At 42.0% G+C, this 27,182-nt stretch overlaps 1 protein-coding gene across 9 annotated transcripts in view; it reads right to left on the minus strand.

Annotated features, from left to right (window-relative positions):
• The window catches only part of CAMK2D (calcium/calmodulin dependent protein kinase II delta), a 201,286-nt gene that overhangs the window by 9,453 nt on the left and 164,651 nt on the right, over positions 1-27,182 (minus strand). For all 9 annotated transcript variants that reach the window (XM_084855888.1, XM_084855890.1, XM_084855885.1 and 6 more), the window contains 3 exons: positions 26,217-26,265; positions 3,917-3,992; positions 573-667 (listed from right to left, as the gene is read on the minus strand). In XM_084855888.1, coding sequence (XP_084712014.1) covers positions 573-667; positions 3,917-3,992; positions 26,217-26,265 — 220 coding nt within the window. The remainder of the gene's footprint in view (positions 1-572; positions 668-3,916; positions 3,993-26,216; positions 26,266-27,182) is intronic.

Here is a 27,182-nt window from a genome sequence, read left to right on the forward strand (position 1 = left end):
CGTAACGGTCTGCATAGGGATGTGTAAGCAGGTTTGGGTGAAAGCCCTGCCTTATCACTGTTCTTGAGCTATGTAAGTGCATTTGGCTGAACGTGTTTATAAGCCCCTATATGGAGCTTTGCACTCAATGTGCAAACATCTCTGAGGTAGCTGGGGATGCAAGGATGCTTGGGGGTGGGGTCCCGGCCTTGCATAGAGCTAGGCCATTTCTGAAATTCAGTTTCAAAGGCAGTTTTCTGTTCACAAAATAAGGTCCAAAGTTCCCCTGGGTGCATGAATATTTTGGAGAGAGACTGAATTGTGGCCTATATGGCCTCCAAAAGTTTCAGGTTACCCCATGCTAGTTTTTAAGCCTAAGGGGATGACTGAATGTTTTTCACATTTGATAAAACAAATCCAGAGTACAAATGCGACAGAATGAACACAACCTTTCCGATAGCTGGGGCCTGATACCTACCAGGTTCTTTTAAGACATGCCTAAAATTATTTGAATGACAGTTTGAATTATGCAGCTCCATAGCAGTCATTTCAAATTATAAATTTGAAAGACATAAACATCAAGAAAAGCATACCATTTTCAAAGTAAAACCGGTGGAAATCCATCCCCTCTACAAGATTTCCCAGAGCTTCAGGTTCAAATGAGGTAAGGCCTGGATCACAGATCTTCCTGTAGGGAAACAAAAATCTCACTGCGGTAGCTATGCAGACTAGATTAAAGATTCATTAAGTGGAGTACCAGGCTGTCCACTTGAAAATTCAGTGGAATCATCATAATACATTAAGCTGTGATGCTGAGCTCTGTGGACCGATTTTGCAGATGTCAATGAATAAATGGTAAATATATTTGTATCTTAATTGGTGTCAACTGCAGCTGGATTCAGGCACTCCCACATGATAGCTTATATGGCTTCTGGTGGGCTTGCAACCCAGTCAGACTGCAGCAATTTCCATGTCTGTGGCAGATTAGAAAAGGGCTGCTGCAACTATGCAAGACGCAGTGGCTGCATGCACAGCTCTCACAAGGTGGTTGTGGCCCCGAACACTGGAACTTCCACGTGATCCTGACTGGGTTAAGGATGTGCCAGCAAGCCCATGTGCTCCTGCAGGCACACATGGGTGGTCTGCCCCAGCTTAAAGGTTTTGGGTTAGGGCTGGGTTACTGAACTGTATTTAGACCCAGTCAAAAATGTTTCTTCGTAATAGATTGATAATATAATTGATAACATAATAGAATTTAGACTGCAAAGTGATAGCTAGAAAAGAGTACGGCATAATACAGTAGACAACATTAGGGTCCTTTTTGCTGGACTTACCTATGATATTGATAACTTGCATATTTTGTCTGAATGTCTTTCTATAACACTCCTACACAGCTAATTTAAGAGTAGTTTATTTCTTATAATAGTCTGAATGCTTAGAGTGCAATTGCTTATTGAAATTTATTGCAAGACGGAAGCCCTGTGGGTGAGTGGTTCCTGGGCCCGGGAGATAGGCTCATTGCCTGTTCTGGACAGGGTTGCACTCCTCTGAAAGATCAAGTTTGTGGTCTGGGGGTGCTCCTAGATCCATCACTGTCACTGAGGGCCCAAATGGCCATGCCTTTTACCAGCTTCGGCTGGTTCGCCAGTTAAGGCTACAGGGATAGCTTGGCCACAGTGGTATAGGCACTAATAACCTCAAGACTGGATTACTGCAATGTGCTCTATGTGGGGCTTAAGGCTGCTCTGGAAGCTGGAGTTAGTGCAGAACACAGCAGCTCGGCTGTTACTGGGAGCTGCCCCCTTTCAGCATGCAACTCCTTTGCTGAGGGAACTGCACTGGCTGCCCAATCGCTACTGGGCCAGGTTTAAGGTTTCAGTACTAGTTTACAAAGCCCTAAACAACTTGGGACCAGGAAAACCTGAGAGAGAATGCCTTCCCCCTTACCAACCTGCCTGATCACTGAGGTCACCAGAGGGCATGCTCCTGGTGGTTTCACATGGACCTATGTCCCAACTGGAGTCCACCAGGGGAAGAGCCTTCAGTGTGGAGGCTCCCTTCTTACGGAGCTTTCTGCCTCTGGAGGTCAGGCAGGCGCCAACACTAGGTTGTTTTTGGTGCTTCCTGAAAACAGCTCTTTTCCAGGAAGACTTCCTTGGTTAACCAGCCTTGGTTTTATTGACACTCTGTTTTTTAAAGAATAATTTTAATATCATGTTTCATTCTTCTTATCTTTTGCTCATTTTATCTCTTGTTGTTCACTGCTCTGGAATCTGTTTAGATGTGGAGAGGTATACAAATGTTGTAAATAAATACATACATAAAGTATGGTAAGTAAATGTGTTTATAGCATCAGGGCAGCGGAAGCAAACTCCATTTTATACCTGCAATTATGATAGCACTATGATATGAGTGAGTTTAAAAGGCAAAATTTCACATGTTGGCTGTATTGTTTTTTAAAAAAATCAAGGTTGGCAAACGGTTTTGTCTGCTTGTTTCTTTTTGCTCTTACATATCAGGAATGTAGAAGCAATTGTAAAGCATATAATAGTGGGGGAGGGGAGAAAGAAGAGAAATATTAGTTGTGTGCGTCACAACTGAATTAATATGTCTGATTAAAGCCTCCACCCCCATAAGGCCATTAAGTCCATGGTCTAAAATTACCTAGTTGCCCCACTGCTAAACAGACCCAGACCTTATTAGCTTTATAAAAACGTAAGAAGAGCCATGCTGGATTGGACCAAGGGTCCATCTAGTCCAGCATTCTGTTCACACAGTGGCCAACCAGCTGTCGTGAAAGCAGGACATGAGTGCAACAGCACCCTCCTGCCCATATTCCCCAGCAACTGGTGTACATAGGCATACTGCCTCTGATACTGGAGGTAGCATGGAGTCATCAGGACTAATGTCCTTGATAGCCTTCTCCTCCAGGAACTTGTCTAACCCCCTTATAAAGCCATCCAAATTGGTGGCCATCACTATATTTTGTGGTAGCAAATTCCATAGTTTGACTATGCGCTCTATGAAAAAGTACTTCCTTTTTTCTGTACTGAATCTCCCACCAATCAGCTTCATGGGATGACTCTGGGTACTAGTATTATGGAAGTGGAGGAAAAATGCCTGCCAGCTTCAAGCAAAGTGTCTTGAGATCTTGCCCAGGGACTATTAAACATCAAGAATTATACAGTAGCCTTGAATATTTTCAGTGCAGACTTATCTCTTAGTATTACTTATTGGAGGGGTGGAGAAGGTGGGACAATCATCACACATATGCTGTGGCAATGTCAGACAGTGGAAAAATTTTGGACATAGAATATATGAAAGTATTTACACTGAGCCAAACCTTTGCTGCATTTATCCCAGTACTTTTGACTCATTCCTCTCCCAACCTGATGCCTTCCAGATGTGTTGAACTACAACTCCTATCACATGAGGGCCTCCTCGGTGGTGGCACCCCAATTATAGAATGATCTCTGTGATGAGGCTTGCCTGGCACCAACATTGTTTTCTTTTCGACACCAGGTTAAAACTGCCCTATTCTCTCATGAATTTGGCAGCATGGTTTTGCACTTTATATAATGTATTTTTAATGGTTTTTAATTTTTGTGAACCACCCAAAGATCTTCAGCTATGGGGCAGTATAACAATATAATAAATGTAATGTGTTGGAGGTAGGGCAAGGCTGCTCTATCCTGACTCAGAGGCTCTCCAAGGTGTCAGGCAGAGACCTTTCCTGGTCCTTCTACCTGGGACTTCAGCATCTGCTCTTCCACAAAGCATATAAGGATTATTTTAATACTTGCCTGGGTATTAACATTTAAGGAATTCGCCTTTCTCACAGATGTACAACCGGTTGCAACCAGACACTAGATATAGCCTTTAATGCCTACAAGCATTTGTACCCGTTTTCTCAAGGAGGGGGGAGGATGCAACTTACGTGTAGGCTTCAAAATCCCCATTATTGATGGCTTCAATCAGTTGCTCAGTAACCTTGATAATCTCTTGCTTACGAGCTGAAGACAAGATAGAGACATGAATAAAATGACACATAAGATGAACTGCACAATGGAAACCAGCAGAACAAAAGGCTGTCAGAATAATAACAAAGTTGAAGTTGACTTTTCTCCCTGATCAATGTGATTGCCATTCATTCAGAGATGCCTCTCCCCTCCCCTCTCCTTTCTCTCCATTACAACAGCCTGAAGAGTTAAGTTGCGAGCTTTGTAACTGATTGGCCTCAGCACATTTGTACTTGCAGAGATATAAAGCATATGTCAGAGATCTGCGATGCATCCATTTTCTATATGCAAAGGACCTCTGTAATTCTTTCGAGAGAATTGTAAAGGAAATAAGTTTGCACTGTAGGAACAATCCTTTATGGAGCCGCATGAATCCAGCAGAATATGCCACTGGAGCCTGATTCTCTCAAGTACTATGCATGCCATCCAGTTTCATCCTCCATGAAGACTCCGCGGCATTTCCATATCTTCAAGGATGGGATGTGAGCATTTCCTGGAATCTAACCATCTGGAAATATCTATACATGATCGATATGCCCACAATATGGTGGGGCTGCTATGGAAAAGTGGCCATAAAAGACACATGAGTAGATCAGAATCTGTCAGCCACAACTCCTTCAAAGCAGTAGTGCATGTATTCTAGTCAACAGACCATTAACACAAAATCACAGCCTCAATAAAACCGATTATAAAAGGTGACAAACTAAGAAATGGAAGGCCCAACTGACTGAGATACATAAAAATGCCCCTTCCCAGCTGATTTTGCCCAACCTTTGTTCCTTTTGGCCCTAGGCTTCCTTCCTCTCTCCATTCTTTGGGCTCCTCATCTCTGTCACCCAGCTCATGTACTGTTGCACAGCTGTGTTTTCAAGGCAGCAGTTGTGCTGATTGTTGCTCTATTCCTTTGCCCGCACATTTTCTTTGCCTGTTAAGAACGGCAGTCTTTGCCCTTTACTGGTTGCTAGTAATACAAATAGGTCAGAAGTGAGTGTTAGGGTGGGAGCAATGCTTGCTGACATCACAAAGGCAGTACTGGCTCCTAAAGCAGGGAAACGCAGAGTTATTTTCCAATGCAGTTCCTAAGGACAAGTGATACTCAGTAGGGAGATCGCTCCCAAGTAAAAGGGTACATGTTCCTTAAACACAGTCTGCTACTTTCTCTTCCCTCTCAAATTTTAGATGATAATTTTTCCTCCCCCACCCTGAAAAACAGTTTAAGAGAAGATAATGGCAGGCAGACTCACAAGAGTGTGAAATCACAGTAAATAAGATATGCTGGAACTAGGGAAGGAAGGTGGAATCAATATTGTAATCACAGCCCCCAACTCCATAAATACAAGTCAAAACAAAAACAAAACTTCTCTAACTGACACCAGAGAGGAAAAACAGCCTTTAGACTCTGATAAAAGTAGGAGCTAATCAATATATTTGTTATTAACTTTTACGAAACGATATTCATTGGTTAAAAAACCCCAAATCACTCACTGTCATAAACACAAAGGATGCACTTGCGATTTATTGCTAACTGGAAACAATTTGCACAAAAGACGTACTTTAGGTAGAACTGTGGTAGCTGAAGTACTAGTGGTACCGTAGGCTGTGATGTAGAAGTTGTTGGAGGCTTCAAACTAGCAAGGAGCTTGGCATGTCTCATACTTGAGGACACTTAAGGGAGTGGGATAGTTTGAAGATAAAATAGGGCATGTGGAATAACAGGATTTCTGAGGAAGTATGTATGATGTGTATTCGGCAGAAGTGGAGTTTGCAATGATAGTGTGGGATCCTTTGGGTTTAGATTTGTGAACTGCAGAAAGCTTTTCAGGCCACAGTATGTAAAAAGAGAAGACCATGGAACTACAGGACATCAGTTGCACAGAGCTGCTGTCTGTGACTCTTTGCAACTTTACGGTGGCGCTCTGAAATAAGAGACATTCCCTAGAAATAATGCGCATCCTCCTTAGAACAGTTTGGAGGGTTGTGGATGTTAGGAGTCAAGTAACCTGTGGAAAAGTGACAATTGAGGATTTAGGAGAAGGAAAATTTTCACTAGCATCATTAGTTTCTGAGATTTTGAAAAAACATGAACTACATGACACAAAAATCCATTAAGCCAGAGTTAAGCACTAGAACAGGAAAATGTAAATAAAAACAGAGCAATAATCAAACAAGAGTGATTCTTACTTTCTACAGTTCACATACTTACTAATCTCTATGACAATAATGTGAAAATTAGCATACATGTAAGCCTGATAGAACATAAAGACAGCTCTGCTGGATCATTCCAAAAGGTCCATCTAGTCCAGCATACCGTGTCCCAATGTCCAGCTGGATCAGAGGTGGGCAACATGTAGCCCTCCAGATGTTTTCACCTCCAACTCCCTCACCATTAGCTATACTGGCTAGGACTGATGGGAGTTGTAGGCTAAAACATCTGGCGAGCCACAAGTTGCTCACCCCTGAGCTAGATGCTTTCTGGAAGCCCCCCAGCAGAACATGAAGGCAACATCTCTTCCTTGCTATGGGCACCCACCAACTGGTATTCAGTGTCATACTGCTTCTGAACACAGAGGTTCCAATTAGCTGTACCTAATCACACTGAATAACGAGCAGGTATGCCTCACAGCAGGGCCGTGGTGGCTCAGTGGTTAAGACGCTGAACTGCAGACTGGAAGGTCAGCAGGTCAGCAGTTCGAGACCCGAGTGCCGCGTGACGGAGTGAGCTCCCGTCTTCAGTCCCAGCTTCTGCCAACCTAGCAGTTCAAAAGCAAGAAATTGCAAGTAGATAAATAGGCACCGCCTCGGCAGGAAAGGTAACAGCATTCCGTGCACCTCGGTGTTCAGTCATGCTGGCCACATGACCACAGAAGCATCTTCGGACAGCGCTGGCTCTTCGGCTTAGAAACGGGGATGAGTACCGCACCCTAGAGTCGGACACGACTGGTTGGGGACACCTTTACCTTTTATGCCTCACAGCATACTGCTATCCCTGGGCCCATGGGGCTCCAGCCACGAATATTTCCTGGGGCCCAGGATCTATTCCCTAAAACCCCAAGTGTCCATTAGTGCCAATTAAAGGTTTTTTCTTAGTTTAATTGCCATGCAGGGGATGTTGTTCAAGGGGGATTGCAGCTAAGAAGGGAAGGATTCACTCTCCCCTCCTCACATCCTGCAACACCCTCCCGACCAAAATCTCTCCCTGCATGGCAATTACACTTAGATCCCCCTTCCCCCGGCTGGGGATGATCTGGGGCAGGGTGCAAATTAATTGAAGAATTTATTTTATTTGAGATTATTTGGATGAGAAATAAATTGGCTGGCTTGGCTCCTGAAAAATTTAAATAAATCCTAGTAAATAAATCCTAGTAGTCACAAACACCCATCAGCAGCCCCGCTCCTATCGTGTGAGCCACTGAGGCTGCTGGGATGCATGAGGGAGCGGTGGGAGGACTGCAGGAGGGAGGGTGGTTAGAGAGTGGTTAGGCTAACCACGCTGTGGGCCATGGTTAGCTGCATGTGCGGCCGGGGATCTTGCAGTGGTTAGCACTAACCACCCTGCACTGTGGTTAGCCTAACCACCCTGCCCCAATGTGCATCTGAACAGGATCATAGTGTGCATAGTGTGTACTCTGTAGTTTAGATTCAGGCAGGTTGGCCACCACTCAGCTTGACAAATGGTATCCCTGAATCTTGGTTCCTCATTTATAAAATGTGAATCATTACAATGGACCCTCCTAATTTTATACAAATTAAGAAAACATTTTATTTATTTTGCATATTTGAAGTGATCTCAGCACTCAATAGTTATATGTTGTCATTAGGTAGTCTATGTTTGTCTTGTTCTTTAGTTCCTCTGTACTATAAATTCTGATTTGTGCATAGTTAACCAGCAACAATACAGTATCTGTTGATACCATTCCCACGGCCCCACTCTCAATGCATTAAAAGGTACATGCTTATTTTCATAGTTTTGCTGTCTTGCACTCAGTTTGCAGTACTCAGTGCCATAGCATAGAAATTCCAGAAAGCCATACGTTAGGAGGAGATTACTTTTCAAAAACAACACTGTGAATCGTATCTCTCAGCTTAATTCTGCTTGGCAATAATTGGATCAGTCTCATATTTCTGTGGCTTTAACTGCATGAACATTTGATAAAACTGTATCAGCTGACCTGTTCGCTAGAACACATAGTGCATCAGCCAGGAATCTATGCAGTCCAACAATCCCAGTAAATGACATTAAGGAATTCTTACTGCTGTACACAGCTGTGACTGTATGTTTGTATTAAGACTAGCATCATTCCTTCCAGCTCTCATCACATCTACGGAAAGAAATTTCAATGCACAATAGGGGATTGGCAGGAGAAGGTAGAGGTGACTAAACAACCACCTTTCTAAGTTGTTTATCAAATGCCTGCATTCCAAACATGAACTGCAGCTCTGAACACATCCATGAAGTTACACAATGATGCGCCCCACTCCCTGCGCTTCCAAGTAGGTGCAGACCACCAAGGAGCTAAATTGAGTCTTTCCTACTCAATAAATCTATGGAAGTCTTCTGGCTCTAATATAATTGCTTCTGCTACTTCTAAGCCTGAGAAGCAGGACAGCGCTCAGTATGTGGACATATTCACTCTCTCACCACTGCCTGAAAATTCCTTAGATAGCTGAATATGAACACTGGGTGAACTATCAAAACCTGGGACAAATACAACAGAAATGGGCATGATTCATGTTGAATGCAGCAACAGGTTTCTACACAGACATAAGATTTCCTATAGGAAATAACACCAGACATAAACTGATTGTTTTAGGAAATATGAAAGAACATGAGTCTGAGAAAGGCCTTCAGAAACATATTACTTCAGATGACTTCAAAATAAAGGTTATCAAGACAGACTCAACCTTTTTTTCCCTTTTTTGTCAGTTGTCCGATCTAAACAGAGAGGATATATCGGAGCAATGAAAGGACATCATGTACCTTCTACACAGGATATCATTTTTCATCCTTGCAGCTTCATCCTTCATTTCCAGTATGGCAACTTCTCTGAAATTTTTTTTCAAAGTTCCAAACTGAACACAACATCTAATTGTAGTCACTCCAATTCTAGATCCAGTTGTTTTTGTTACTACTACCTGTAATGTCACTGACCTTTTTGTATTACAGCAATCCATTGTTCAGCTACATTCTGTTTTACTTCCATTCTGATCCCATAAACTTTCATGGTAATGCTGTAACCTAAGCCAGCCAGTTAAGCCCCATCCTTTTGAGAATCTGGCTTTGTTTCTCCCTGCTCCCCCCTTTTACATTTATACATAAAGAGTTCATTAAATCATCAACCCATTCATTTTCTTTTTTTATATAAATACTTCATCAGCAATCCTGAAGCCAGTTGCAAATGCTTCAGTCTCACTGATTTCAGTGGGAGTCCCTTAACTAGCTACAGCACTGCAGTCTCTTTCCTATATTATTGGCAAGCAACATGTGCTGATTTCTATTTAAGATGTAAAACAGCCTTCTCCAACCTGGTGCTGTCCTGATGTGTTGAACTCCCAGCATCCTTGGCCATGCTGGCTGGGGATGCTGAGAACTGCAGTCCAACATATCACAATGGCACCAGGTTGGAGAAGATTGATGTACAATGATGCCTTAATTCTCAGCATTCCACACCATGTGCAATATTCAGTGCCAGGTATGACAATGAAGAGGAACACCACAAGATGGTGCCTCTGTATGTATAGCCAACTGAGGGCTTGGTTATACATAGGTTCCCCAACTTGGTGCCCTCCCACTAGTATGGCCAACAGACAGGAATGTTGGGAGTTGTAATCCAAAACATCTGGAGAGTACCAGGTTGAGGAAGGCTGTACTAGGGCATAGCTTGGTAAAGCATATGGGTAAAGCATATTTGTGTAAACCAGCCCTAAGGCTGTTGCTTATACCACCAACCTTTTACAGGATGATCCAACATTGTTGCTTTGTTCATAGAAGGAGCTTCCATTAACAAAGGAGAGTTCTCCCTTCTGTGAGCACAACTCCTTTCATGAACGGAAGGAGCAACATGTTCATGGAGCAACAACACCGGATCCAACCCAAAGTTAGTTCATGACATCTCTGTAATAAAAGAAGTGTGTTATGCAAATTCTGACTGCTTCTTGGTCTCTAAGTTAGAGATTCACATGACTTTGCCATCACCCTCACCACCAAGCCTCAGAGGGAGACTAAAGTCTCTTAAAGGCAAAGAACAGTCTGTATAAGACTGTGTCCTCTGGCCTAATTGGTGTGTGCATTGGTCTATTAGTCACACACATGCAATGAATTCAATCCTGTTCATATGAACCAGGGTTGGGGGTCCCTACTGAAAAGCAGGCATGACCTGCCCATATATATGATAATAACTAATTGGTCTTCAAAGGGGTAGGGTGGACAGTGTTTCCAACCAATGCAAATGGACCAAAGAACTCAGTTGTACTGTTCATGTCCTCAGAGTTGAATATCTTGGGTAAGCACTGAGCTTAACCTAAAACTCACCAAAGACTCAAAGGGAAAACTCCTAGCTAATTAGTCTTTGGAATTTAAAAGGAATTCCAAGTATTACTTTCTTTTAGCCCAATCCTCCATTTCAGTTTATATCCATGTGACACTAGGAATGCTTTTGCATTATGCGAAGTACCCTGAAGTGACAGGAAAGGACTAGGCCAGAGGAGAGTGTTACATTTTAACCAAATCCCTGAATAGGCTCCTCATGCATGTAAGAAGTTGAGGATATAAAGGAGAATTTAATGCAGCTTTATGCTGCAGTCGCTCATTCCTCCAGATGCCTTTGTGCCCATATGTAGCCACCCTAGAAGGTTATAATCTAGTGTATCACCCACTCCAAGAAAGGCTGCCACATGATCACTCTGCACCAGAAAAAAAAGTTATTTGGTTAAAAGTGTACAAGCAAAATTCAAGTGAGAATTATTCAAATTCACATTGAAGAGTGGATTATAAAGGAAACTACTATAGAAAAGAAGTCAGAGACATTTCTTTAACATGTTTTGAACAACTTTATGGTGATCCTAAATACTTAAGCTGTCATCTGTAGAGTGATATTGCTTTCCAGTGTCTGCTGCTTCAAGTGATTCACTGTGATTCACCCACTAATGATCTGGCAGTTTTAAGACAGCTGATTCTCTCTCCAATTTCCTAAGAAGAAAAGTTTCTCCCAAGATTCATTTGGCATGCCTACTGAAAATGCAAATGCCTTGTGCCCTAATAGATAGAAAAAACGAAAAACAGTAATGTCAGCAAATGGACTATCTTCTATCCAAATACACTAATGGATACCTCCCCAGCTGTTAATATTTGACCAAACTAGGATGCCAGGCACCTTGCCACATGCAAGATAAATAATTCGCATTAATATTTCCCACACATGTAAAGCTAATTTCTGTATTAGACATCAAGTGTCTAGTGGTGGTGATTCCCACCAGTTTTAATTGTCACTACATAAGAACTTCCAAAGATCCCTCTATATAATAACATTAAAGAGAAAGCACTGCTAAGGCTAATTTTCCTTGTTTCCCTAAGATTGCATGAGGGCAGACACACACTATGGGCCACCACGTGAAGATCGCTACATGAAGAGTACTTTAAATTGCTCCTCCTGGCAGCTGTAACCATGTTATGAACTGTGCACCTCACCATGCGGTTCAGCCAATTTTGATCATGCCAGCAGTGTCCAAAAAGAAAAGTTTGTGGTAGTGGTGGTATAAAAAAAACACTTAATCCACACATCCAGCCACTGCACATGAACAGATCACCATGGAGATACCGCTCTCATGTGGCAGCTGTAATATGACTTTCAGCCTGGCATATTTGTTATACGAAGTACTGAACTTATGAACATATAAAGCTACTTTACACTGAGCCAGAAAGAGGTCTTTCCCAGCCCTATGTGCCAGAAAGAAATCTGGAAGCTTCAGCAGGCAAAGCAGATGCTCTACCCTTGAGCTATAGCCCATTCACAAACAAGAGACAGAGGGGGCAGTACTGAAAGAAGAAGTAACAAATGATAGAGAATGGCACTGACATCGCTCCTACAGAATTCCATCCATCTGTAGTGCAGGTGACAGGGGGTGGTGTGTGACCAAGGAAGGTTAAGCACAGGCTGCGTCACAATAATAAAATAATTAACATAGGTAGAGTTGCTTCCTCTGTCTCACAAATCTGGTTAAGTTTTTTCAGACTGCAGGCCTGGGAAATGCCTCTGAACTCTGGGAAGTTGGAATCAGTACCTGCTGGTAGCTAGAGCAAACAGAATTAGGGTTTGCAGTACTGGGGAAGGAGCGACTTGTTCTTCTGAATCAACCTCAGGAGGGTCCACCTGAAATACATATCTAACACCCTATATTGGAACTATGGAAGCTGTGTCAATCGCATTTGCTGTATAGCTATATACAAGGCCGGTGAAGTCTTGACTTTGGGAAAATCCAAGGCATTAAGACAATGTGCCAGCAACATCTCTCAACACCTTGTGTGCCATAGCCACTGAAATGGCCATCACCTGAACAGCTGGAGGAGATGAGCTAGATTTTTCACTACATCACCCAACAACATGGGTGCAGTGTGGCTTGCAGGGATTGGATACACTCCGAGGGCTCATCCAGTCGCTTAAAAAACAGCTGTGTGATTCTTCACTTGGAATTTTAAAATGTCTCTTCCTCTGCAGAAGAATGTTCAAAATACCAACCAATTTGATTAGGGATGTGATCAGCATGCTAAAGCAAGGGAGGAGAGCAAACTTCCTCTGCTTGAAAAGGCTCAGAAGCCCTCTTTGTGATAAGCCTGACTCCAAATGGGATTTGCACAACCCTCTCTACTGCTACACATCTTGCCCTGGCAGTGCCTTCCATCTTCCCCAAGAAAAAAAAATCAATCCTTACTCAGGGGAAGAAGATAACAGGCAGTGGAGGACATGACAGTGGTACAGAAAGTTCTATGAGTTATTCCTTGCTGGGGCTTGTAACTATGATCCCTGATGGGCGATTATATACAGGGCATGATTTGGAGTCATGGAGAGATGCCAATCCCACTCTCTTCCCCTTCCCCAAGGTGAGGCTTTCTGACAGGGAGCAAGAGAACAGCAGAGGCAAGGAAGGATGAGGTAGATGTGGGAGTGGGGAGCTTGGGAAAGGAAGGGGGGAATTGGGCATTTTGAGTGCTCAGGATGGATGCTTAAAAACTCTCTTGAAGTTTAATCCCTTGAATTCATTTTCAGGTTAACCAGGAGGGTGGGGGGCTCCCACACATCCCTGCATTTGACAGCTATATTTGAATTAGCAGTTTTCCAGTTACTTCTCACTACATCTGACAAATTATGCACACCCCCAACCACCTCCAGATAAGCAAGAAACAGACCTGCTTTCCTGAGGGGTTGCAATTTCCCTCCGAATCCAAGGTATGGAGGCTAGGGAGAGAGAAGTAACACTCCTCATCATCCTCATCCATCTCAGAACTGTTTTCGACAGCAGCAGCACCATCTAGAAAAGAAAAGGGCTGCAATACCTATCCAATCAAAAACAGTTAGTCACGCATTAATGTTCGCTTCTCCTCACTTTAGGAATGAGAAGCTTTCTATTTAGTAAGGAAAATGAACTGGAGGAGAAGCAGGGCTGAAAAAGTACAGCCTGGCAAGGCAACCATGCTATGTTTTTAGGCTCTTAGAATTTTTCCAGCCCCTGTGCAAATGTGCCATGTGCCATCTTTCAACATAAAAGTGGTTATCCTTTGCTATATTTTACCAGTACTTCAGTTACACTTCATAATGTATTACTTAGAAGGAGGTTTCCCACATCTTGTTTCCTGAGGTTTGGTTTAGCTTTAATACAAGAATGGATCCATCTTTAATAAAAAATGGGTTTTTGGATCCACATTTTAATTTTTTTTTTACCATATATTTGTATGGTGGTAGTGCTGCTCTTGCAACCTACCTTAAGTCAGTCTGGAGTCCAGTAGTGGGTCCTAAGCCACCAGTTTAAGACAAATGATTTAGGGTTATCACATCCAAATGAGGAGGGAAGGGCTCCTGTATCTCTACATAACTGTGTAGAGAGCGATTCCACCCCTCACTTTTCCATGAGAATTTGCACCTGCTAAAACTCCCTCCTCTATACAACTGTCCTTTGCATTTGGCCATACTAGAAAGGTAGCATATACATATAATTCTGAGGATAGCTGGCATGCTTTCTGCATTTGCTGCTGTCCTTAACATATGCTACCTTGCCAAAGAGCAATAATTATGTAAATATATTCACTTCAAGACTAAAAATTAGTAACTGAAATCAGATATGACCACATTTAATAACCATGTTTATTGTCCCAAACACGGATTTAAGTGAATTCATGTTTGTTTCTCGTGTGAGCTCAATCAGATCATTTCTAGCAGAATATGATTATGATCCTGTTTTGCATAAAGCAGATGGATGTTTCACAGCATTATTCTCCCATGCCATGATGCGAATGAATTTTTACTTTGTAGGCAAAAGAGGGAGAGAAGCTCATGTCCTTGCTATTTGTGCTTCTGAGCTGAACTGTGCTTTTGAAAAGACAGAAAAATATAAATCTTCCAAACTGAACTTGACAACACTTTGACACATGCAGCATTCCTCCAAGGATCATCTGCAGTCATCAATGTTTATCTAATAATTAGCCAACAAAAGCCCATGTGGTTAAGTGATACAGGATGGTGTGTATATTTTTTAACTGAACAAGGACACCGAGTCCTTTGACAGCTCATTAGTTATTCATGCATCTGGCAAAGATAGCCTATAAACATGTATGCAATCAGAAGGGTAGCCATGTTACTTTGTTACAGCAAATACACACAAAGCAAGTCTTGTGGGACCTTAACGACTATAAGATTTATTATGGCTAGGGATGTACGAATTTTGTTAAATTCATTCCATCTGTGTTTCATGGATTGTCAGGTGTCTTTCCTTCCATCATCCACTCACTGAAGGAACTGGATTTTTTTAAACCAGAATTTCATTCTACTTGTACTAATCTGCAATTTCGCAAAAGCACAATAGTGCTAATGCACTAATCCACATTAACAAGTGCTCATTAGCACAAAGTGTACATTAGCACAAATCCCCCCCCAAGTGAAAAACTGTTCTACAAGTCCACGGAATCTGCGTGACTCAGAAAAAGCTGGTGTGCTGCTGAATCCACAGGTTGGTTTCATAGAAATCTGAACTCATTTGAATCTATTGAGGATTTCTCCAGCACCCCTAATTGTGGCATAAGCTTTCATGGACTAGAGCCCATTAGTCCATGAAAGTTTATGCCACAGTAAATCAGTAAGTCTGTAAGATCTCACAACGACTCTTAAAGTGCATAAGAAGAGCCCCATTGAATCAGAATAATGGCCATCTATTCTAGCATCCGGCTTCCTAGACTGGCTAAACAGATGCTTCTGGGAAGCCTACAAGCAGATCATGAAAGCAACAGCCTTCCCCTACAGTTGCCCCCCCCCCCCGCCCCTGCAGACTGCCCAATCCAAACACATGGCATTTACCCTATAGTATACATGAATAAGACTGCAGTCTCAGTCCGTTCTTCTGTAATGAAGAAAACATTGTAGTCCATCTGGAATGTTGCTAATTGTACTGGTTATTATCCCAAAATGGCAGGCCTCATTTACTAAGATACAATTTTTCAGTTCACTTAAAAAGCTGGCAAAATTCTGAGTAGTAGCATTAATAAAACTTTAAGAAGAATAATGTGCAATATTCAATCTTCCTCACTTAAGCTTTATTATTATTATTTTAAGTTTAATTTAGTTTGCTTATTACACACAATATTAATGCCATACAGGAGAAAATCTCCAGCAAAGGAGATCGTTACCTTGTCATGGTGCTGGAGCTTGAGCACCTCAGTGACGTCATGAGCTAAACCGTGAAGGGACACCCAAGACAGGAAGGTCATGGCAGAGAGGTCAGACTAAATACGATCCCTGGGGAAGGAAACGGCTACCCACCCCAGTATTCTTGCCATGAAAACTAAATGGATCAGTACAACCAGAGATATGTCAGTATACCATCGGAAGATGGGACTCCCAGGTCAGAAGATGGTCAAAATGCTATTGGGGAGAAACAGAGGATAAGTTCAACTAGCCCCAGATGTGATGACACAGCTAGCTCAAAGCCGAAAGGATGGCTAGCAGCCGACGGTGCTGGTGGTGAACAACAAATCCGATGTTCTAAAGATCAACACACCATAGGAACCTGGAATGTACGATCTATGAGCCAGGGCAAACTGGATGTGGTTATTGGGGAGATGTCAAGATTAAATATAGACATTTTGGGTGTCAGTGAACTGAAATGGACTGGAATGGGCCACTTCACATCAAATGACCACCAGATCTACTACTGTGGACAAGAGGACCGCAGAAGAAATGGAGTAGCCTTCATAATTGATAATAAAGTGGCTAAAGCAGTGCTTGGATACAATCCAAAAAATGACAGAATGATCTCAATTCCAATTCAGGGTAAGCCATTTAACATCACAGTGATCCAAATATTCGCCCCAACCACAGATGCTGAAGAAGCAGATCAGTTCTATGAGGATCTGCAGCAACTACTGGATAGTACGCCCAAAAGAGATGTTATTTTCATTACAGGAGACTGGAATGCTAAGGTGGGTAGTCAGATGGCACCTGGAATTACAGGCAAGCATGGTCTGGGAGAACAAAATGAAGCAGGACGTAGGCTGATAGAATTTTGCCAAGACAACTCACTGTGCATAAGAAACACTCTCTTCCAACAACCTAAGAGACAACTTCATACACGGACTTCACCAGACGGTCGACACCGAAATCAGGTTGACTACATCCTTTGTAGCCAAAGGTGGCTGACATCTATGCAGTTGGTAAAAACAAGTCCTGGAGCTGATTGTAGTTCAAATCACAAACTACTTATTGCACAATTTAGAATCAGACTAAAGAGAATAGGGAAGACCCACAGATCAGTTAGATATGAGCTCACTAATACTCCTAATGAATATGCAGTGGAGGTGAAGAATAGATTTAAGGGACTGGATTTAGGAGATAGGGTCCCGGAAGAACTATGGACAGAGGTTCGCAACATTGTTCAGAAGGCGGCAACAAAAAACGTCCCAAAGAAAAAGAAAACCAAGAAGGCAAGATGGCTGTCTGCTGAGACACTGGAAGCAGCCCAAGAAAGAAGGAAAGCCAAAGGCAACAGTGATAGGGGGAGATATGCCCAATTAAATGCAAAATTCCAGAGGTTAGCCAGAAGAGATAAGGAATTGTTTTTAAACAAGCAATGCGCGGAAGCGGAAGAAGGTAATAGAATAGGAAGGACAAGAGACCTCTTCCAGAAAATTAGAAACATCGGAGGTAAATTCCAGGCAAAAATGGGTATGATCAAAAACAAAGATGGCAAGGACCTAACAGAAGCAGAAGAGATCAAGAAAAGGTGGCAAGAATATACGGAAAATCTGTATAGGAAGGATAATAATATCGCGGATAGATTTGACAGGGTGGTCAGTGAGCTAGAGCCAGACATCCTGAAGAGTGAGGTTGAATGGGCCTTAAGAAGCATTGCTAATAACAAGGCAGCAGGAGACAACGGTATCCCAGCTCAACTGTTTAAAATCTTGCAAGATGATGCTGTCAAGGTGATGCATGCCATATGCCAGCAAATTTGGAAAACACAAGAATGGCCAACAGAATGGAAAAAATCAACTTATATCCCCATACCAAAAAAGGGAAGCACCAAAGAATGTTCAAACTATTGAACAGTGGCACTTATTTCACATGCCAGTAAGGTAATACTCAAGATCTTGCAAGGTAGACTCCAGCAATTCATGGAACGAGAATTGCCAGAAGTACAAGCCTGGTTTAGAAAAGGTAGAGGAACTAGAGACCAAATTGCCAATATCCGCTGGATAATGGAGAAAGCCAGGGAGTTTCAGAAAAACATCTATTTCTGTTTTATTGACTATTCTAAAGCCTTTGACTGTGTGGATCATAACAAATTGTGGCAAGTTCTTGGTGGTATGGGGATACCAAGTCATCTTGTCTGCCTCCTGAGGAATCTGTGTAACGAACAAGTAGCAACGGTAAGAACAGACCACGGAACAACGGACTGGTTTAAGATTGGGAAAGGAGTATGGCAGGGTTGTATACTCTCACCCTACCTATTCAACCTGTACGCAGAACACATCATGCGACGTGCTGGCCTTGATGAAGCCAAGGCTGGAGTTAAAATCGCTGGAAGAAACATTAACAATCTCCGATATGCAGATGATGCCACTTTGATGGTTGAAAGTGAGGAGGAGCTGAGGAACCCCATGACGAAGATGAAAGAAGAAAATGCAAAAGCTGGGTTGCAGTTCAACCTCAAAAAAACCAAGATTATGGCAACCAGCTTGATTGATAACTGGCGCAAAAGTTACTGCAGACGCTGACTGCAGCCAGGAAATCAGAAGACGTTTACTTCTTGGGAGGACAGCAATGACAAATCTTGATCAAATAGTTAAGAGCAGAGACATCACACTGACAACAAAGGTCTGCATAGTTAAAGCAATGGTATTCCCCATAGTTGGATGAATATGCCGGGTTGGATGAATCAGAGGTCGGAATTAAGATTGCCGGGAGAATTATCAACAACCTCCGATATGCAGACGATACCACCCTAATGGCAGAAAGCGAAGAGGATCTCAAGAGCCTCTTGTTGAGGGTGAAAGAGGAGAGTGCAAAAGCTGGTTTGAAACTCAACATTAAAAAAACGAAGATCATGGCATCTGGCCCTATCACTTCCTGGCATATAGAAGGGGAAGAAATGGAAGCAGTGACAGATTTTACTTTCTTGGGCTCCAAGATCACCGCAGACGGTGACTGTAGCCATGAAATTAAAAGACGCTTGCTCCTTGGGAGGAAAGCTATGGCCAACCTAGACAGCATAGTAAGAAGCAGAGACATCACCTTGCTGACAAAGGTCCGTCTAATCAAAGCTATGGTTTTCCCAGGAGTAATGTATGGCTGTGAGAGCTGGACTATAAGGAAGGCTGAGCGCCGAAGAATTGATGCTTTCGAACTGTGGTGCTGGAGAAGACTCTTACGAGTCCCCTGGACTGCAAGGAGGTCAAATCAGTCCATCCTAAAGGAAATCAACCCTGAGTGCTCATTGGAAGGACAGATAATGAAGCTGAAGCTCGAATATTTTGGCCACCTAATGCGAAGAGAAAACTCCCTGGAAAAGACCCTGATGCTGGGAAAGACTGAAGGCAAAAGGAGAAGGGGACGGCAGAGGATGAGATGGCTAGATAGCATCACGGATGCAATGAATATGAACTTGAGCACGCTCCGGGAGAGAGCGCAGGACAGGAAGGCCTGGCGTGCTATGGTCCATGGGGTCACGAAGAGTCGGACACGACTGAACGACTGAACAACAACAACATTCCCCATAGTAACCTATGGCTGCGAGAGCTGGACCATAAGGAAGGCTGAGCGAAGGAAGATAGACGCTTTTGAACTGTGGTCCTGGAGGAAAATTCCGAGAGTGCCTTGGACTGCAAGAAGATCAAACCAGTCCATACTCCAGGAAATAAAGGCAGACTGCTCACTTGAGGGAATGATATGAAAGGCAAAACTGAAGTCCTTTGGCCACATCATGAGAAGACAGGTACCCTGGAGAAGATGCTGATGCTAGGGAAAGTGGAAGGCAAAAGGAAGAGGGGCCGACCAAGGGCAAGATGGATGGATGATATTCTGGAGGTGACGGACTTGACCCTGGGGGAGCTGGGGGTGGCGACGGCCGACAGGAAGCTCTGGCGTGGGCTGGTCCATGAAGTCATGAAGAGTCAGAAGCGAATGACCGAATAAACAACAACACAGGAGAAAATGCTACTTTATTTTAAACTATGTGGATAGTCAAGAGGATAAAACACAAGGTGTTTTGGAATTACATGGAAAGGCAAGTTTTTTCGGATTCAGATCCCAACCCTTTTGGAATTCAGATGTGGATTATTGTTTATACACTATACACAAAAAATATCATAGATATTTGGGCAATTGTACTGCCAGTGGGATAGGAAAACTGATTGCAGTCTAATAATAGGTTGTTCTTAAATCATCAATTGCTAAGATCTGTAACTGGAAAAAATAATTGGAATATCAGGGAAGAATTGAAGGTGCAGTAAAAGCAGAGCTTTGGAAGCATGCCTTTCTGATATAGTGCACAATCCACTAGGAAGCTGGCCTGAGCAAGCCCACTGAAATGAATGAGAGTTGTGGAAGAACAACATCACAGTGCTCTGGTGCCATTCCCATTCATCTTGGTGGGTGCACAGGAGAACTTTCTGGTAGCCTGTGCAAAGCGGGAGATTAATAAACCACGTAAGTGTCCCTACTTAAATGCAATATATCCATAAATGTATGCGTGTAGTGTCTATACATAACACCGCGTATACCAACTCATATTTCGGATCAGCAATGGCTTTCACCCAGGCCTATCACAATAATTAAGTTCTCCCATGCAAACCCCATCAAAATGGATGGAAGCTGTGCGCTACATTCTTTCCCATGACTCTTACGTATTTTGATGAGGTTTGTGCAGGAGAACTTTCCTGTGGACTGTACCAATAATATGCAAAGTGGGAGATCATGTGATTTCATAAATTCTCCTGCTTAAAAATGATGTTATCTATAGGATAGCCATATGCCATTAGCATCCTGCTTTGTGGGGTTTCATCCTGATGTCACATATCAGAAATTCATATTTTTCTTACACATGTAAGAATCATCATTCTTTGCAGACATCAAATGACTCTGATGCCAAACAGGAATATACAAAATCAATAAGGCCTTGAAAGAATGTATACCAGAATCTATCCCCTTTATAATGTATTCATACAATTTCATCTTGCATAAATTTCCTATAAGCAATTTGTGCTTCTGAAGAAGCTGAGCAAACACCTTTTTCTGCTGCATTTGCAGGTAAATTAAGTATTACATTCTTTAATTGTTTGATATTTTCTCCATGACCAAGCCAGGGATTCAGAGAACTGTCTGCATCCCCTTTATTTCTCCAGCAGAGGAACAAAGGGTACTCAGCCACTTCATGCGCCCCACGTTTTCCCCCCATTTTGGGAAGGAGACAGGGCAGATGAAGGAGAAGGGGACTTGCTTGCAAGCAGGGAGAGAGGCTGTTTTCCCTGGCATGGGCAAGTCCCAGTGCCACCTCTCCTCATCCCTGCTGCTACCTCTGATCTCAGATTGGAGTTAGCAAAGATGAGAGGCGTTTGGGACTTGCCTGCATGTAGAGAGAGTGGATGCTTTTCCTGGTGTGGGCGAGCCCCAATGTCTCCTCCACTCATTCCCCCACCCCCACTATCTCTGAATTGAGATTGGAATAACACTGCGGGTTCCACTACGTGCGCATGCCAGCAGAGGAATCCTCACGGTTGACTCCGACTGGAGATAGCAGTGAGGGGATGCCCTCCAAGGAAGGCATGAGGGACCCCAAGAGGCTGTGGATTGGGGTACCCTGTGGGCCTGTGTGGACTGCAGGTTCTGCACCATTGGTCCAAGCTTTTAAAAACAATGCCATTGTATTGTAATTTATTCTTTAAAACATTTGCATTGTATTTTATAATGTTAACTTTTTCTATGGCATTTTAGTCTTTTAACTGTTTGAAATCCACCCAGAGAATGCTGGTTATTGGGCAAAGTAGAAATGTAATAAATAAATAAATAAATAAATAACCCTGCCTCAGAGGTATCAAACTCCTACGCAGCTATTCCATCAGGGAATGCATGTATTATTGATCAAGAAATAAATGACTTTCCAGGAATTAATACCCTTTAAAACAACAGATTTGTTAAAGACCACAGAAGAAAAGTGCATACAGTTTTTAAGTATTTTAAACAATGTTGTGCAGAAGAAGGATGCTACCATAGCTTTCTCTCTGGGCAATTCTACACTTACACTACTTTAGTCATTAACCCTTCCTGTCAGAAAACCATCATTCTGAAACAACAACGGAAATCTCTTAGAGAGAATTTTGAACACACTCACCAATCTAAAATTCCCAGAATAGTTGGAGGGGACGACGACGACATTAAAACTAGTAAGTTTGTAGTGTAGATCTGACCTTACGCTTCTGACTATCCTTGTCACTGCACTAAGTCTATTCAGCTGGTCAGCAGTATGACTCAGTAACATGGGCCTATAGTAACTAAACCAACTTGGATTTTGTTGTAAAAGAAGAGGTTATGAATTTCAGAAACAAATACAAAATTCTCAAGCAGTTCAAGGTTCAGACATGCTCTAGAATCTTCTCCACTCATCTTTCTTCAACTACACCAACATTAGTTGCATCAAGCAAAAGGTCACACTGCTCTGCATAGATGTCCTCACATAAGACCCATGTAGCACATAAAATACCAAGCACCACCTGCACAAAAGGCATGAATGCTTCGGCAGTGCACAGGATACACTGGGCTATAATCTCTGATCTATGACACAATATTCCACGATAGTCTTCTGTTCAAGCCCCATTGAAATGAATGGAAGTATGATAAAAGCATGGTAGTACTCCCATTCATTTCAATGGTGCTTGCCCAGGGGAACTTCATGGAGGAGTATCCCTTTCTTGGTAAAACTTTAAGGACAGAGTTTACTGAATAGAAAAAGATCACTAATTCAGTGGCATCAACACAAACATTCCTAAATTGCCTATTGATCTACACAACTTTGCCTCACAAGAAATTTTCTTTCTCTTTTTCAAATAACATGAAGAAATTCAAGTTGAACCAACTGTATGGGCAAACCGCCTTCCATATATCCATCACAAATCAGTCTACTGTGATGAAAAGAAGAAAATATATTCATGTTAGCAGAGACGTATCAAGCCATCAAACTGCAGTAAACTGTAATTTTCAGGCCAAGTTTAAATATTGTATTTCCAGTGGCTACTCTATTACTGCAGTTGGGAGTGGGATGGGGTGAATCAAGTAAACTGTCTACATCTCTTAACTTACATAAAAGAGAGGAAGGAGTGGACTGGTTGGGCCAAGTTTCATGGGAGAGATTCTGCGAATTTGTAATTTTCTTGGACCTTGCCGCCGAATTGATAGAAAGAAACACAACATATGAACAAAGATGAGGAGGTAGAGTATGATCAGAATCCTCAGGAGACGCTGGCAGCAGGAGCGGCCGCTGGGACACAACAAAGATGGTGGCCGATAAGATGAAGAAGCAATGGGAGAAGAGGAATGGTGAGTAGAACATGACACCGCTGTGTCACCCTCCTTTCTGAGAGCTGTAAATAGGGCATGGAGATGTGAGGAAACAGGAAAGAAAGGAGGCCAAAACACAAAGAAAACAAAAATGATAATTTAATCACAAGCAAAAAATGACCAACTGAGCATAGCAACACCAATAGCGTGTCTTTAAGGGAAAAGAGGATCACTCAAAAGATGAAAGCTTCAGCTATTGGGTGGCATAGAAATGTAATAAATGAAAAATGAAATGAAAATAAGCATGGACTATCAACTGCCACAGCCCTGTGGAGTTCTGTGCTGTGCTCAGTGTGTTCAGGTTAAGGATATAAGACACAATCATAGTTAGAACAAAAATAATATAGCTGTTGTACAGGAAGATTCTACAGTATGCACCACAAATGATATCAAAAATGTATTTGCTCTGCCTTGGAAAATACCATACTAGCTTGCTTAAGGTAAGGATGAAGGAAAATTTGTCATAGTTCTTTTCTGTTTATTTGAATTTCATTTTTAAATCTGAAGTACCCACAAAACAATATCTTATATTTTCTTCCCTAATAAATTCCTGAAATGCACATAATGTGATGCAGTGGGACTCACCATTACCAGACTCTTGCTATAACAACATAAAAAGCTTTATCAAACAAAGATACAACCACCATTAATCTGAAACCTAGCCCTTCACAAATCAAAACTTAACTGCGGTATCGTATCGAATGAAACTCGTTTTACATTATAACCCATGAAGGTATTAAAGTTCTCAATATTTTATAATTTTATTTTGCATACTTTCCAACAAGCATTATAATAAAGATACTCAAAGGCCTAATATCCAAAACTTTATCTGTTTATTGACTGTCAACCAGCCAGCACTCCATGAAAAATCTTGTATGAAGGCTCAAATTACCCATGAAATTTCCCCCCAAAGATTTAAGTTAAAAAAAAAAAAATGCAAAACAACCTTGGAGGCTGTTATCAATATTGAGAAGGGCAGCTTTTAACCTTTTTCCTTCCTGCCATTTGTCTGATCATTTGCTGCTCCCCTAGACATACACTCACATGCACACAAAGACAACTTCTTTCCCATTTATGAAGAAAACCCAATGGGGGAAGAATCTGCACTTTCAACCTGATGCGGTAAAATCTTGTTCTGCATCTTAAGCTACTAGTTTACTGAAAGAGGAGCAAATTAAAACATAGGGCATGAACCAGCCAAATTAAGTACTTCTAATGCCTACTGACATTTAATAGACACAACCAGGGCATGGTCTGAAGGCAGATTATATAGTGACTTTGTTGCAGCTAAGCAGCTCTGGGTATGGTTAGTGCCTGGGTAGAAGACCAGCAGGGAATCCTATGTATAACTTCTTGACTGAAAAACAATATTTTTTTTTTTTGTGAACCGCCCAGAGAGCTTCAACTGTTGGTATATTTAGATATATTTTATCTAAATATATACTGACTGTAGATATATTTAAAAAGCAGTGTTTTCAATTAGAAAGATTTAAGCACCTGTATTTAACAACCTTACATGGACTTAACTTTGGATAGATGATGTCCTTAAAACAGGAGTGGGGAAACTGTGGCCCTCCAGATTACAACTCCCATCATTCTTGGCCACTGGCTATACTGGCTGGGGCTGATGGGAGTTGGAGTCCAACATCTGGAGGGGCACAGGTTCTCCACCCCTGCCTTAGAAAAGAAGAGAGTATGTTAAGGTAAAAGGATGAAGGGGGCAAAATTAAAAGAAATACACTAATTTGTCCAGAACACAAAAACACTGGTATCTGAACAGATTTTGTTTCTAAAAAAAGCTGTTTAGAAAAAAAAAGCCATACTGAAAAGACAATATTTGAAACAGGAAAGTAAAAAAATCCTTCTATAAACATAAATATAATATTATAATTAATGAACATTTTCTTTTTCTTCAGTTTTACTCTTCATTTAGTAGAGGCCCAGATCAAACAACACTCTACCCCCATGCATGGGCCCAGATCACATGAACGATTAACAGATTTTATTTGGGATACTGAGCACACTGTTCAGTACCATTGGCATTGACATTCACGTTCGTATGTAGTCCTACGGAAGTTGTTGGACTACAACTCCCATCATCCCTGACCATGGTAATCCTGGCTGGGGCTAAAGAGAGTTTGGAGTCCAACATCTGGAGAGCCACAACTTCCCCTGCCCTAGTATACCTCCCTTTTCAAATGTTACATCGATGTGTGGATGCCCTGCAGCCTTAACAGTAGGATGGTAGGATGGGTGCACTGGATGGCAGGGAATGGAGTTGTAATATCACAAGCATACATATTATGCACTGTAGAGGAAAACCACAATCTGAACCAGGCCAAAGTCTTCTCATTTTAATTTCCACATGAGCTCTGTGGTAAATAGGCATATGAATCTATAAAGTTGTCACAGTAAATAAGCCTACGAAGCTGTAATCCTAGAACAAAATGTATTGCTGAAGATACTAAAAAGCAGCCTGACAATCCTATGAGGATTCTGCCTTAATGTAGTGTTGCCTACAGTTCTGCAGGTAATACATCTGTACATCCACACAGAATGGCTGAACTGAGGGACACTGGGTGATGGTAACTCTGTGAGAGAACCCTGTGAAAGAACTGGCTGCAGGGAGATGTCAGTACTGCTCTGGCATGGACTGATGTATCTCTACAATTTTCAGGCTGGAGACTCTTGTGTCATTTAGTAGATGGACGATTTCATGCACCACCTTCCATACCTTCATCATTGTAGATGGCGTGGAAGGAGTGTGCTGACAGTTACTAAAATTGTACAATCACTTTCCTGAGATTATAAAGAAATTATATACTTCATGCATTAAGCAAATACAACTAAATGTGGGTAAATGCTAAATTATACCAGATGTAAACAGATATTTGCAAATGTAACATCATACCTTTTACATCTTCATCTTCAATAGTTGTGTTGGAGCTCTCTGTTGATTCCTGTTGAGAAGTACAACAGAAATTCATTAACTGATTCACTAGTCTTTACTTCTACTTTATATTTTACAATTGTTGCCAAACGCATCATGCAAAGCCCAGAAGCAGACCATGTGACTGCAAGACTCAAACAAATAATCACAGAGAGTGACTGCTTCTACCTGAAACAAAATGTCAGGTGCTCCAATCCAGTTTGGAAAGGAACATTTAAAGAGACATATTTCCTGTTGTCCTGTTTTGAACTCCACAGGACTATAAGGGAAATATAACTGTGAAAATAGGCTGATTTGGTTTTCTTATAACCTCTGATGCTTTTTAGACAGATGATGGTGAATTAGTTTAGCTGACTGTCAGAACTAGCCATTTTACCCCTGGCAAATATGAACTGCAGAAAAATCATTCACTGTAGAAATATGAATTCACTGAATTCATTTGCAGCATGATCCAGAGTCTACTAATTAAATTACAGAAATGGAAAAGCTCCCATTGACTTCATACAGATAAAATCCAATCTGTGGTTTCATATTGATATTGCCAGGATCCAAAGAACTGTGCAAAAGGAAGGTCCATGTGCCAAAGGGGCTTCGTGTGTGTATTTCTCAAACAGCATTAGCTCCTCCCCTCCCCTGGCCATGCCACATGGCAGGCCACTTTTGAAACTTAGGGGAGTTTCAAAGGCATTGCTGATATGGCATGGTAGCCTGCTGCATATAGCCTTGCATGCATGTATATCTAAATAAATAAAATTAAAGATGTTACTGGGCATTCCCAAGAGCATAACTGAAGTTATGGGGCAGGCCCATGGTCTGAAGGTATGTGATATAGCCACTTTGCTGATAAGCAAGTCTGGTCTGGTCTGGTCAATGACTGAATGGGAGATTACGTAGTAACCCTACGTACATTGCCTTGAGCAACATTGA

This window comes from Heloderma suspectum, chromosome 5 (assembly GCF_057233095.1).
Source record: "Heloderma suspectum isolate Gila_16-S chromosome 5, 16-S_ref, whole genome shotgun sequence".
Lineage (NCBI taxonomy): Eukaryota > Metazoa > Chordata > Lepidosauria > Squamata > Helodermatidae > Heloderma > Heloderma suspectum.